We start from the raw sequence: 14,955 nt of genomic DNA on the forward strand, positions 1-14,955 counted from the left end.
CCTCCGTCGTCACTTGTACCTAAAAATAGAGGGAGGAACAATGGCCTCGGCTACTCACCAAGTGCTGCCCCATAGGTCATGTTCTTTGCAGGACACTCCACTAAGGGCACAGCTGCCCACGACCCCCTGCTCCCCCAACAGAAGCCACACCGAAGGGACGCAGTCAGGCCCCGGGAACAGAGGAGCGGTGCTTCCCGTGGCTCCCAACGCTTTAGCCTCACAGCCCTCGTCTCAAAGGGAACTGTGACGGAAGCGTCATTAAATACGGCTGGAAAACGCTCAAGTGGACGTGAGGTTGGGCACAAGGGGGTGCCACGGAGTCCTAAGGTTGCCCGGGAGCCGCTGACGGTTTCCTCGCAGGCCCTCGGGGGAAGAAAGCCAGGCCAGAGCGGCCCGTGCCCAGGGCTGCCCTGCACACGCCTCCAAGCTCAGCGGGGGCCGAGGCCTGCAGTGTCCATGTAAGCTTCCCGCTCCGAATAAAAGCATTTATGAGAACCAGCTTTGACCTGGAAGCCTGACATCCAACACCAGCCTGCCATGATTTTGCTCCTTCAAGCTCTGGGGGACCCTGAACACTGTGCCACGGGAGTATGGCTGAACCTCCGGCTTTCACTTGCCATCCTGGGTGGGGACGGCTGCCCTGAGTGGCCCACACGGAAACCCAGACCTGTCTGTGGGGTGCGGTCCCGGGCACTGTCAATGCGCCAGCCCGGAGCTGTGGGAGGGTGCGGTCCTATCCACTGTTATGTATTCTGTGTTGCTCACTGTGCTTTAAAACAGACACACAAACCAACTCTCCAGAGAGCAGCGGGTGAGCGCCGTGCTCCAGCGGCTCTCGGGACTTGCTGTGTCCCCAGCAGGGCCTCCCCTGGCCCGGGCATGGACAGGGAGTCTTCCCCACACTGCCCGTGATGTTCCCCAGGGTCCTAGGGTGCCAGAGTCCAGCCCTGGGCAGGGCTGCCTAGTAGGTGCCGGTGATCTCTGTGTAAGGGTGTCCTGCCCACAGAGGCAGACCCAGGGCCCGGGAGAGGCCTAGATCTGCGCCCCGCCAACGACCCCATCACAACTGCCACTTCAGAGCCCTGCAGGGCCATGGGTGTCCAGCCAGCCCTGGGTTCAGAAAGCCTGGAACCATGTCTACAGAGTCCAGACGAACATAAAAGAAACAGACACCCCAGACGCGTATCTCTACCAAGGCTAACTATTTAAATGCAAAGGGCTTTGCCCTGGTCTCCTGGAGGAGCAGGGACTGCCAGGGGCAGGTGGCTACTCCGCCAGCCACTGTTCCAGAAGCCTCTCTAAGTTTCGCAAGGCCAGCAAAGCCTTGTCCCCATTCCCAGGTACACCAGCAGGAAGTGGAGGTTGGGCCAGCCACCAGGGGGCCGGGAGAAGGAGACAGCACCTGGGGTTTCCCAGGACCCCTGGACACACAGGGCAGGAAACCATGGCAACTCCCACGAATCGGCTTGGGCTCCTCTGGGACCCACAGTCCTGAGGAGCTTCAGGAGGCCCTGCCAGAACCGCTGTCCTTCCCGGGCCCACGAGAGGCGCACGTGTGCAAGCACATGGTGGGCCTTGGCGTGGCTCCCCCACTGACTGACACAGGGCCAGCAGGAGCCACAGGCCGCTCATTGTGGGCAATGGTGCCTGCGCAGAGAATCGAGGAGCCACATAACCCCCCAAGTCAAGAGAACATGGACCAGAGGTGAGGCTGCTTGGCTGGATGGACCTGGGAAGCACATCCGGTGAGGCCTCGCCCTTCCTGGGTGAGAACAGGCGCCCACCCACTCCTGAGAACATACCAGCCGACCTGATTGCTGTAGGCTTCGATCAGCACACACCGAACCCCAGGACCCCTCGCCAGCCTGTGACGGCCAGCTTTCCCCTTGACCCCAGGTGGGGTAAGAGGGGCGCAGAAATGCAAAGCAGAGGGGTCCATCCCAAAGCCATGGCCCCCTCCTTCAATGGGCATGGCAAGGAGAGCCCCCACACTCCCGGAGAGACTCGGGGGTCCGCGCCGCAACAGTTCCACGTGCCGTCTGGGGGCCACCTGATCATCCTCAACGGGGCCAAGCACACAGGCCTCAGCCACCACCTGCTTCTTTGGGCCTCATTCTGGAATATGCAGATTAAAAAGGTCTCCAGGTTTTCCAGGAAGCCCCCCAGATAAAAAGGGGAGCCCAAAGCGAACAAGCAGAAACATCCACAGTGGAGTAAACAAAGATTTTAAAAGGCTCTCAGCCACAGAAAAGTGCGAAACATGGAGAAAAAGACAGGCCTTGGAGATCCAAGACACGAATGTTCAAGTTTAAGATGTAAAGATTAGAAAATAGTTACTATCCTGGAAAAGAGAACTGAAGGGTGGAGACGCACACGTCGGAAAGAAACCTAAGGAAGCTGGACGGTGGCACCTAATTCAGGGGCCTGCGGGAACAGAAATGAGAGGGAAGGAACTTATCTAAGAAATCCTACTATCTTCATGCAACTCTGGGACACTGGGATAAAAAGTTGAGTCTCCCCAAAATTTAAGAGAAAACAAAGCCGTACATCCAAGAACTGAAGTCAGCACAGCCTCAGACTCCTCACCCTAAAAGCAGCTGGATGTTAGAAGGCAGGTTAAGTGCAAAATGTTAAAGCAGAAAGCGTGCCCCCTGAGGTTTTTCAAGACCTTGCACCTGTCAGAGGTCAGAGTGAAGAGTGAAGTTTTAGGACTTGCAAAGATGTGAAAAATGTAGGTATCCTTTCTAAGGAAGCTGTTTTGAGAATATACTCCAGCAAAATGAGGGACTAAACAAATAAAGGACTAGATCCTAGAAACCCCAGCTCTGACCTAGGTCCAAAATTCAGGCAGGAGGATGGAGAGCCCCCACGAGGGAGGACTTTGGGGGCAGAAAAAGGTCTACAGTATAACAAAGACACGCAGCCACATGTGAAGGGCGTGTGGCTTGGCGTCAGACTGTCTGGGTTCCACTCCTGCATCTGTTGGTTTGGGGGGGCAGACTCATGGGCCAGTTGACGTGGCCTGAGTCTGCGCTTCCTGGGCTGCAACATGAGAAGAACGATGCATACGCTCCGTGGCGATGTCACCGGTTACGTGAGAAGGTTTATGAGGCACCTGGAACCGTACTTGGCACACTAGAAGTGCTCAAATTTAGCCACCAGTATGATGCTGGCTTATAGGGCAAAGGGGAACAAAAGAAATTAGACCCCTAGGAAATTTGAGTTCTTCCAAGAAAGAATGAAATTAAAGTGCACGAAAGACGTTAGAGTGAGCAACATCTACATGTCGGTTACACTGTGCCACCACAAGGTGAACATTAAGTTAAAACAGTGACACGTGGACTGTGCAGATGGGGGAGGGGCCGTGGGGGCAGCGAGAGTCAAGTCTTCATCCTCTGACGGGAAGTCAGTAGATAGCGTGCAACACTGAAGAGGAGGAGACTGGAAGCGAACACCAGGAGCAGCAGCTGGAGGACCCCAGGGAGCGTCTGCGGCTGGGGAGGAGAACAAGAGCGGGCTCCGCAGAGGTCAAGGGCACAGCATGGAGGGGAGGCCCACACGACACGGGGCACAGAAGGGGCTCATTCTAACAAAATCAAACACCAGGACAATTCTCTGAGAGGTGCAGGCCACGTGTCCAGGGGAGAGGCGGACTTCCGGGCTGGCTGCACAGTTGGCATTGACACAACTCTCCACACACAGCCCCCCTCACCTGCAAAGCAGGCTTAGCAGAGCAGGGCTGCCTGCGACTTCAGGCTGGCCCAGGCTGACACATGAACACAGCAGAGATCAGAACCGACCCCCAGCACCAACCCCTCCCCACCCGAGGGTCAGCCACCAGGATGGCATGTGCTCTGTCACTTCAGTACAGGTGGGGCCAAGAGGAAGGGCCACCTCCCTGGGCCTTACTCGGCTTCCCTGCAAGCAGTGTTACCTGAGTGTGCAAACACGTCCTCCACCAAGCGGACCTAACTCAGGAAAGGAAACCAAGAAATGAACCAGAACGCCAGCAAGCCTCACAGGGGCCAGGACGACACAGCCCTGGGGCTGGCCCCCCTCGGCCCTGTCTGCCCACAACCTCCTGCACGCACTGGGAAGGACCCAAGCTGCCCATCCCAGGCTGGACCCGGCACCCAAAGCTTCCTGCTGAGTTCTTGGTCCCAGAGACCCAGGTCTAGGTTACCGCCGTCACCCAGGCTCCCTCAGTCCCATGACCCTAACAATTGCTCCTCGGGCTCCCACTTCAAAGCAGACCGGCCAGAAGCTGCCCTTACCACAAATATCTGGGTGTAACCTGATGCCCGCTGCTGGCCCCTGGCACTGGGGCTGCAAAGCGCCGGAGAGGGGCATGGAGTCCGCATCCTGCCGCTGCCGCCGCCGCTGCTGTGTGGCGCCTCTGCCAACTCCGTGTTTACTCTGCCTGCAGATGCCTGGCCGCCTGAGCCTGGGAATGAGGTGGGCTGGCTGGGATGATCTCTCTGGAACACCAGAGCCCTGATAAGCTCGGCATCCTGCTTATCTCTGACCCTGTTCCAGGCCCCGAGCCACACAGAGGCTTCGCCTGGTTATCTGCTTTGCTGGGCTCTATCTGCTCCCAGGGGCCCACTTCCTGCATCACTTAGCAAAGTGTCCAATTGGGAAACAAACATGGTGGGGTCTGAAGGGGGAGAGGGGAGCAGGGGGGGAGCCTGAAGGCCAAGCTGACCTGAGCTCAGACCCCAGAGGCCTGCCGCAGGGGCCCAGCAGACAGGCTGGGAATCCCTGCCAGGGCGCCCTGGGGGAAGAGGGAGGCCTGGCCAGAAGCAGGGTGGGCTAGCAGCCCAGCGTCACCTCACTGGGGCTGCTGGCACCCGAGCTGGGAGCCTGAATGTTTACCTCCAGGCTGGGAGGGTCCAGCTATTGCCACTTCAAGGAAAACTACCTGGGGAGTGACAAGGACACAGCACTCCCTCAAGGAGGGGGACATGCTGCAGTCAGGGATGGAGTGAGATGCCAGGTCCAACTCAGAACTTGCCTTCAGGGAGGCACCCTGGCCAGACCTTCCCAGAGCCCCCAGGGGCGGCCAGGCCCCCTGTACACAGGCACACACGCCTTCCTCCGGAACCCCAAACCGCCCCGCCCAGCTGATGGGAAGCAGAACTGCAGACTTTCCACACGAGCTCTTTTTCTGAGTGACTGCACTCAGGCTGTGCCAAGCACTTCAGCCCTGATGTCTGATTTAAACCTCGGCTTGACAACCCTACAGGGTAGGTTACGCTGTCCCATCCCAACTTTACAGAGGGGCCTGTCCACCCACTGGACTTGCGTTGCTCACTCAAGGCCACAGTCAGAAAGCGCTGGGAGCCAGGCTGAAGACTCACAGAACCCTGCTGATCGGAGACAGCGACCTCGGAGACCATCAGGGTCAGCCCCCTCGTTTTACAGACGGGGGATCCAAAGCCCAGAGAGGGGAAGGGACTTTCTGAAGGTCACAAAATAAGTCCATGGCAAGGACAGGACCAGAAAGCGAAACTGTTGACCTGAGAGTGGCCAGGGAACTCCTCAGCCTGCTCTGTGGGCCAGAGACAAGAGCGTGTGCGCGCACGTGAGCGGACCCCCTGGGCTTGACTCTGCCAGCTGTCTGAGGAGGGGCCCAGGGGCAGGGAACCCGGAAACAACACTGTTTGCTTACTCTTCCACAGAGAAATGTTGACAACCCAGAAAGATAATAAAACAGCAGCCCTAGTCCTGCCAGAAGGAATGCAGGAATGACACTTGGGAATGAAACCACAGTCCGCTGGCCTCTGAAGACAGCAGAGCGTGGAGCGGCGGCCGAGTGGGACCTGGTCTGCCGTGGAGCAATGCCCCGCTTGCTTGCCGTGGCTGGTGGGGTTGCTCCCAAAACCTCACTCTCTTGTGTGGTCAACATTCCTACCCCTGGTGGGTGATGTTTTATCTCCTCCACTCCATTCCCATGCACTCAGGTCTGATGCCATCAGCCTGAAAATACCAGAGAACAGAAAAAGCACCCCCGGGAACCAAACGCAGACTGGCAGCCACTCATTCATCTACCCATTTGTTTATCCGTCCGTTCATTTGCTGAGTAAGCCTTCTTAGGAAATGATAAAAACACTAATATTTAGTGAGTACGTTTGTGTGTCCAGCATTGTACTACATCTTTAAAGAAATTACCTTTGCCCCGCAGAACAATCTGAGGGGGAAGGACTACTATCCCATTTCCCAGACATATAAACTGAGGCTTGAAGTGGTGATGTCACTCCATATAAATGCCAGTGGCCAGACCCCAGAGTCTGCTCATCACTCAAAGGCTTCTCATCAAAAACATCTATCTGGTCTTGGCTGGTGTGGATTGAGTGCCGGGCCTGTGAAACAAAGGGTCACTGGATCGATTCCCAGTCAGGGCCTATGCCTGGGTTGCAGGCAGGGTCCCCAGTTGGGGGCATGTACCACACCTGGATGTTTCTCTCCGTCTCTTTCTCCCTCCCTTCCCCCTGAGGGGACTGGCTGTGTCTGGGGACTGCATTTGCCAAACACCAACTCAGAAATACAATCCTATCTGCAGGTTGAAACTAGGTCAACGTGGTTCATGCCCACCCTTCTGCCGGCTCGCACGGATAAGGTGCCCCTGCAAAGTGTGTGGACACGAGCTCACGTTTACACCCATCTGAGGTGGCCAGGTGATGGACCCTGCTGTAGAGACTGGGGCTCACAGTGAGCCCGGCAGAGCTGCAGGGCCTGTGTCCGCTACAGTTAGCAGGGCTTCTGGACCCCTCCCCTCCCTGACACATCACATTAGGACCCCAGTCGCCTGGCCTAGCCCCACAGGAACCCAAGGGGGCTGCAGGCTTCCAGGGTTAGCTCCTCTTCTGAGCCTGACTGTGCAGACCCCATGGGAAGCACTTTAGCTCTAAGTCTGACTTAACGCTTAATGGCACCAACTCCGGGGAGCTCAGACCTCTACGTGGGCTGTGGGGGAACGCGCAAGGTGGGCAGCAGAGGCCCAAACACACCGGAAAAGGGGGAACATAGGGTCATCACCAGCTGCCAGGCATAGGGGATGTGGGTGGCATGGGGCAACACAGCCGCACCCCAGCGTTTCCAGCCCTCCCATCTGAAAATAAAAGGACTCCCATCTTCATCAGCTCGTTTCTGGCCCCTTGGTCTAGCCCTACCCTCCCAGAGCCTGGGCTCAAGAGTTTGTATGCCAAATCTGAAGAATGGGTTGGTGGGACCTGAGGTCTGGGAGAGGATGTGGCCGAGCTGGGTAGTGAACAGCCCCAAGCAGGAAGAGAGTGGGAGCGGGAGACACGGGGAGGGTGTGGGTTGGGGAGGGGCGGACCTAGAGCAGCCCCGTGAGGTGCAAGAGTGGGTGAGAAAAGAGGAGAGGGTTTGCAAAACCATGTGCCACAGGACAGAATGGTCACTGGGACCCAGGAGCGGGAGCAGCGTCACGGTCGGCTGTCCATCCCCCTGGGGTTTTGCAGAAACTCAGTTACATGGTGTCAACCAACTCAGGGTGTGGAGGGAGGCAAAAACAATTAGAAAATCTTTTGGCCAAGATGGAGAACTTCCCAGAGGAAACAGGATGTGTGCTGAGCCTGGAAGGACGGGTGGAACTGGGGAGGCCAAGGCAAGGGCAGTTCCAGCAGGACCCAGTGAACGAAGCTCTGTAAGGAGACGGTCCTCAGGCCCCCAGAGACCCAGCTGGTCCAGCAGGCAGGACCCTTCAGAGTGGACGCAGCTCAGGCAGAGACCTGCAGACCCAAAGCGAAGGGACACCAGGCAGCCACCCACCCCGGACATCTTTAGGTGGGAAGCAGCGTGATGAAATCAGCGTGTCAGAACAGATGAAATGACCGCCTGGAGTACGGGCACTGACTGGAAGGGAACCTGGAGCCCCCGCCAGGGTGCTGGAGGTGTCCCGTACTCCAGGAGGCGCCCACAGGCCTGCTGGGTCCAATTCAGCGGCTCTGAAGTTGGTGCATGGCCCCGCATCTAGGCTGTGCACAGCTGGGTCCTGTGGGCATGAAAAAGGAGGTGGCGGACTTGACAGCAGGGTGCAAAAGGACTGGGTGGCTCGGGTCATCCTCCACACAGGACCTAAAACCAGCCCGTGTTTACCGCCTCTGGGGTTCGTGCCGTTGCCGAAACACGGGTGCTAAGGAGGTGGGGACATCTGAGAGGGCGACTCCTGGTCAAGTTCCCGGACAGGTGCCGACTGCAGTCGGAGGCCCACATTCCGCCCCCTGCACATGCCTACAGCAGAAGCAGGACCCCCACCCCAACATCAGCAGGCTGGAGACCCTAAGGACGTGTGACGTTCTTTCCAGACCCATAGGTGGAGACCTCACCCCAAAAGCAGGTGGCAAAACACTGAGCACACACCACAGAACTCCATTTTGTATGTATAAAATACACGTAGGTGGCAGGACGGCCAATTCTGCACCAGAGAACTGCAGGTGATCTTTACTTCCTACAGTTCGTTTATACAATCATTCTAATTTTTAAAGTGTGTATTATTTGTGTTATTACACACTTGTTTTCCTGCTATGGTCACCTATCCCACATACCCACAGGAGTTATTCAGCACAGACAACATGTCCCTGAGAGAGGCCGGGTCCCTTCAGGACCTCAGCAGACGGAAAACAACACTTCACAACCTCCTGGGGAGGACTGACGGCAACTGCTTGCTTGGCTTTAAAGCACAGGCGGCAAACACAAGGCCCTTGGGCCAAATCCGGCCTGGCACCTTGTTTCTACCCGGCGGCAGCACCGAGCTCTCGCTTAACTGTTAAGTTGTTACATTTATACAGTCCTAAAATCACAGTCCGCCCTTGGAAGGCAACCTCGAGGCTGATGTGGCCCCCAGTAAAAATGAGTTTGACGCCCATGCTAAATGAACAGAACACAGGCGCAGCAGACTCAGGGCTCCAGAAAAATAGCAAACCCCAGGGGGAAGAACGATTCCCCCCTTTGGACTTTATTTTTTAAATAGATTTTGCCCCCCTCCACCTTGAAAACAAATCTGCCGTATTCCATGTGCAACTCATAAACTGCGTGGTGGAATGAAGTGGGGAGTTTTTAGAGCAGAGTCGGCAAGCGTTTGGGAACGACCCCCAGCTTCGGCCTTCTCCCCTGCCTCGAGCACCTGCATCACAGCAGGGAGCCTGAGCACAGTACTGAAGACTGAATCGCACATGCGGTCCCCAAACCCACACAAAACCAAAAGCAAAACGGTGTACCAGAAACGTGTGTTGTCACTGTTGCTGGGTTTTGACCAGACCCTAAAAACCATGCAGAGGGTCCACATGCCCCTCGTGCACCTGCTGAACACACACACAGACGTGAACACACACAGACATGTATCCTGCGCACTTACATACCACCTTCCATCCATGGGTCCCAGGGGTCTGTCAGAAGTCGCTTCACAAATCCCCAGCAAGATGTGTAAATACTGTTACCTCCATCTTATACACAGAGCAACTTAAACGTGGGGGCGGGCGGCTCAGTGGCTTGCCAATGGTTACAAGGCAAGACAAAAATCCACGCAAGCCGCCCTCTGCTCTCCCTTCCTCCCTTCCTCCCCGGACCGTCCCTCTGGGCTTTCTGTTGGCCCTGGTTTTAAACCCTGCATGCAGACCATTGTCTCCCTGGTGATGGAGGTGGCATTCTATTTCCTGCCCTGAAGCTGGCCCGGGGCCCTGGCTACACCACATTTAGCCACAAGTGCATCAGCCCTGCGTGAGTGGGGACAACTTGGCTGCTTGGAAACCCTAAGTAGCGTGTGTCAGCTGGCCCGGGTAGCCAAGAGCCACTCCAGGCCAAGCTGCTAACGCCTCCATCACTAGCCCACAGCGACCCACAAAGAAGGCAGTGACGTCTCTGGGAGCCGGGTGAACAAATGGGAGCAGCTCAAAGGCAAACTCCCCGGCCCACGCCAGTTCAGCCTCAGGGAGAACAACCCTTATATGCCGGCCTCTCCCAGGAAGTGAATGCCGTTAATAATGAGGTGCACATCCGAGACTACTGCTGGTAGATGACTGCTAACAGACTCGCTTATCTGTGGCGTCTATCTGGTTAACAGGCTGTCCACCTTCTGAGTCCAGATAGGATCAACTTTTTCACAGGTTGCTCTGTGAACTTTAACTTGGCCACAGGCCCTTGATTAACTTTCCACAGCAGCAGATGTACAGCTATCGTTCTATCCCCTACTGGTTGACATTTCAGTTTGCAGTTTCTCTTTTTCTAAAAAGGCAAAATCTACTATTCTGTTTCCTTGACCCTTAGCACGCATGCTACCCAAACTGAGAACTCGCCGTCACATCTGTAAAGAATCTCAGTGGGTTCAACTCAGAACCCTAACTGGATGAAACACAGCAAGTCAAGTATTAGAAAAGTCAGCCCCCAGCAGAGTCCACATGCTATTATACTTGCATTTTTATGAAGAGCAAAGTACATTGCTGGTGTACTTCTTATTTACTTTGATTTTTTTTAGAGAAAGAGGAAGGGGGAGAAGAGAGAGAAAGATCAATGTGAGAAACATCAAGTGGATGCCTCTGGTATGCACCCCAATGGGGGAACTGAACCTGCAGCCTTTCGGGTACGGGGTGACGCTCCAACCAACTGAACCGCCCGTCCACGGCTGTAGACTCTTTTTTTGTTTTTTTTTAAGGAGAGGGTTACTTACGTACGTTTTAAGAAATTAAAAAATGTACTTTGATGGGAACATTATATTAATTTACAGTTCTTTTGCTAGAAATGCTACTTGTGGGATAACGACCAGGAAGTACGTGTTGCTCTTTGACCTTCGCTAACACTGGACGCGCTCTCTCTAACTCTGCGTTAGAGGAGGAGGGCACGCAGAGGAACGGAGCCATGTCACGCAGGCTGAGAGAGCTGACACCTCTTGGGAAGCCAGGACGCTGACGGGACAGCTCACGGATAAAGGGCACCTTAGAGAGAGCGGGGCAACGTATGGGGGCCGCGTGCAGCGGCGGGCTGTCACTCAGCCCGAGGGAGGGCGCCCGGGCAGATGGCGGCTCAACTGTTCCTCCCGCTCTGCCCCCCACCCGCACCCACACAGACCCAGCAAGTGCGGGCAGCTGGCATTACCGTCCGGCACAAGTAAACAGACCCCTGGCAGCTCTTCCCTAAAGACAGTAAACAAGCCACATTGGTGAATCCAACGTTTTTTCGCCATCGACTGGATGACTCACAGTCAGGCTGTCATTCTGGCAATCAGACCTCGGCCTAAAAATGAGCTCTCCCTCACCTCCCCCACCTCGCGTCCGGGGCACCCAGTCAGGACTGGCACTAGGGAGATGACACCCAGGTCCCACGGACCTCCTTTCTTAAATAACACCCAAGATCAAGGGATTAGCAGATCCAGCAGTCTGAAAGAAAAGGACCAAGATACACACACGTAAAAACAATCTGCTGGAGACGAAGATAATCAGGGAATGGAAGAAAAATTGACTCCAAGATATTAAAGAATTTTCAAAACCAGAAGAGGCTGATTTGAAAAAAAGAATCAGAAAACAATCAGAGAAGCGATTATAGATTTCAAATAGGGTAACAGAAACAAAATTTTCAAAAGGTGAATCATAAGATAGTGAAAATCCACCAGAGTACAGGATACATGGAGAGAAAGTGTGAAAGAACAGATAAACCCCAAAGTCCGGAGTTCCCCCAATGGCGGCCCAGGAAAGAGGAAGGGCTGGGAGTAGGGGAAGGACAGATGAACCCCGCCCCGCCCCAGCTCAGGGCAGCACTGATGGGGGCCCCTGGTCTTCCCCTCCCAACGCTGGAGGTGGTATACTCAGGAAAGGGGGTTGGGGACCAGAAAATGACAAGTCACTACCACTTTGTTCCTGTGACCTGATGACACTGAGGAAGCCAGGACCACAGAGCCGGGACCACAGAATGTCTGTTCCACTGGCAATCTAGGGACAACCCACCCAAGTCACCATGAGGAATGCTGACATCAGGGTGGAGGGACAGAGCCCGGCACTAATGACCTGCCTCTGGGCCACCATCAGTCCTCCTCATGGGGTCCAGCTGTTCAACTGCTTCAGGCTGCACCAGCTCCCCAGGCCCCTGTCCTATTTACAAGGACATTGGGACTTTTCCCAGTGCCTTGGGCGAGTGCTTGGCTGGCCGACAGCGCCTTCTCCAAAACACCCCTCCAGTCGGCATCTGTGGACTCTCAGCACCGCATAGACGCCACGGGGTCTGGTCAGGACAGACTGCCGTGAGAGATTTCTGACCAGTGGGAAATGACGGGGTTCACCACCCCAGACAACTGGAACCTGGTCTGGTGAGAGAGAGCAGCGAGACAGCCCTCATGCTTCCAGCTGGAGAAAAGGGCCATGAACCTCCATAAATTGAAAAGGACAGGGTTTAAAATGTCACAAAAGAGGAAGTGTAAGACAAAAGGTTCCAAAGAGTGGTTTTCCACCACTGAGAACTGTGACACAGGCAAAGGTAAATTTGCTGGCACCACTCAGACTTCACAGGAAGGGGAGCAGTCATGGCTGAGCGCTCAAAGGGGAGGCCGTGGTAAGAAGGCTCAGGATGGGACAAGTCACCAAGTGTGATGCTCGCAGCAGAAGTGCTCTCCCCGCCAAAGACCTGTGTGAGTTTCCCACATAGAACAGATGTAAAATACGGAGTGTATGTGTGCGAATAAATCTTAAAAGTGTGGGATCACCGTAGAAGGAACAGAAAGGTGGATCAGGCTGAAATACTGACATGGGGGGGGGGGGGTCTCTAAGCCAAAATTCTGAATTTGATGTTTAACTGTATGGGGTAGGAAGGGATCTAATAGCCTGGCCGGTCAGCTGACCCACGGACTCAGTTTTCGACCACACTATGGAGCTGAAACCTGCCATGGTCTGTTACAAAGAGCTACTACCTCCATGTGCTAAAAGACAGGCACCCAGAAGCTTAGGGATACTGTTACATTCCTGCTCTTACCCCATCACCTCTATTGTAAGATGCATTCATCACAGTGAACTTTCTATCAAAGAATCTAACTTACAGGGTCAGAGACAAGGAGGTGACCCTCACTCCTGTGGGTCTGGCCAGTGTGCTCCTGATGGCATGAAGGACAGCCACAGCACGCAGTGGAGGTTTGCTTTTGTCACTGCTTCCGAGCGTCAGGAGAGTGGGAGAAGGAGGGCAGCAAGACAAGGAGTAGACTGTGCTCTGTGTGTGACTTACTAGGCTCCAGTCCCAGTGTGAACTACTGACCCAGGAACTATTAGGATGACATTTTGTAGACAGGACAGTGTATAACCGGGCTTCCGGTCTCAGCTCTGACCTGGGAACAGTTCGGAAGCCCTCACTCCCACCCTTACAGGAAAAGGGTTAAAGAAACTGAAAAATCAAAGACTCTGCTGGGCCCTCTCAAAGCCCTGAGGCTGTGCGGCAAAGTGCCACCCTAAAATCTGGAGAGGTGCGAATGCAGAGCGTCCTGGAAACAGTGCTTACCTGGGGCAGGGACCTCGGGACCGCACACAGGCGGGAACGCTTCCATGTCACTCCCCCCAGACGCCGGACGCTACCCGGCTGCCGTGAGCACGGGGACTCCGGGGCCTGCAGCCTTGGCGGGCAGAGGTGCACCCTTCCTGGGCACTCCTAGAATCCTACCAGCTTCTCAAGGTTAAAAACCAAGAAAAAACCCCCTCCTAGCTCTGGCAGAGAGAAGACAGAAATAACCATCTTGCAATATACCCAGACCTTTCTCCAGAACAAAGTCCTACTCCCCATAGGAAAAGCTTTTCCCAGTCTTATTCACCTAGAGGGAAAGAAATTGGTTAAATAAGTTACATCACAAGCAGGGGAAGCTAATTTTTCCCTCTGCCAAAGAACTTTTAAAATAAGCCAATGATTTAACATGAGCATCTGAAATAAATTACTTTTCTACACGGCAAGCTCCAGCCTGGTTGCCGTCTACTCCCTTACCCAACGACTATTTTAACTTAACTCTCCTCTATGGGTCCTTCAGCTTCAAAGGGACAGACTCTGATACCAACATTCCTTAAAGAGACGCCTATTCAATAAGCTGTTCTTGCTTTCTCTGAGGGCATATATCTGTTCACAGCATTTCTAGATTATTAACTATTTTTGTGATTTTTTTCAAAATGAAATGGTTTTCTTGGCTTCAAAGATAAAACCATATTAGCATTATCAACAGGGCTTTAAAATACACACAAACCCTGGTTGGGTGGCTCGGCTGGCTGGAGCACCGCCCTGTACACCAGAAGGTTGTGGGTTCCATACCCAGTCAGGGCAGGTATCTAGGCTGCAGGTTCAAAACCCCTGGCTGGGTTTTGTGCGAGAGGCATCAGATTCATGTTTCTCTCTTAAATCGATGTTTCTCTCTCTCCCTTCCTCTCTCTCTAAAATCAATACACACATCCTCAAGTGAGGATTTAAATATTAAAAATAAACAAATAAATAAAATGCATACAAGAAAACTGTTCTAGTACCTAAAGGTAAATATGGGATGACGGAAAAAGAATTCTTAGGAAAACTGTACCTCCGACCTAGAATATCTCTTCAGCGCCCTCTGCTGGCTACCACTTAAATAAAGTAGGAGGAAAAAAGTAAACCTTTTCTTTAGGGAGATGCTTGGGAGATGCAGGACCAAGGGGACAATGCTATTGTTACAACCAGAAAGGAAATTCTCTTAAGGTGAGTCTGATGACTGAATACCTTCCCTAGTTAGGCTTAAGGACATCCAAATAGATTTGGCCATGGGTGGCAGGTTTAAAGTAAGGGAAGTTCTTTGTCAAGTCTGAATATTAAATTGATATACAAACTACAAAAGCTTTTAATATAAAATAAAACAACTATATAAAGGGTTATCACTTAACACTACAAAAATTGAGAATTTAAATGTTTCACAAACCTCACTACAAGAATAAGTCTGTAACACACTTATTTAATCTA

General features: G+C 53.8%; 1 protein-coding gene across 3 annotated transcripts in view; it reads right to left on the bottom strand.

Moving 5' to 3' along the window:
• Window positions 1-9,595, bottom strand: part of MYLK3 (myosin light chain kinase 3) — a 35,214-nt gene extending 25,619 nt beyond the window's left edge. The window contains exon 1 of one of the 3 annotated variants that reach the window (XM_053672207.1): window positions 9,380-9,595. In XM_053672207.1, coding sequence (XP_053528182.1) covers window positions 9,380-9,397 — 18 coding nt within the window. In that variant the 5' untranslated portion in view covers window positions 9,398-9,595. Of the gene's footprint in view, window positions 1-58; window positions 236-4,274; window positions 4,465-9,379 lie in introns of those variants that run through there. The other 2 variants (XM_053672206.1, XM_053672208.1) reach the window with 2 other exon arrangements.
• Window positions 9,596-14,955: the final 5,360 nt, after the last annotated feature.

The sequence above is a fragment of the Artibeus jamaicensis genome, unplaced genomic scaffold (genome assembly GCF_021234435.1).
Source record: "Artibeus jamaicensis isolate MK-2021 breed Jamaican fruit bat unplaced genomic scaffold, CSHL_Jam_final contig_755, whole genome shotgun sequence".
Lineage (NCBI taxonomy): Eukaryota > Metazoa > Chordata > Mammalia > Chiroptera > Phyllostomidae > Artibeus > Artibeus jamaicensis.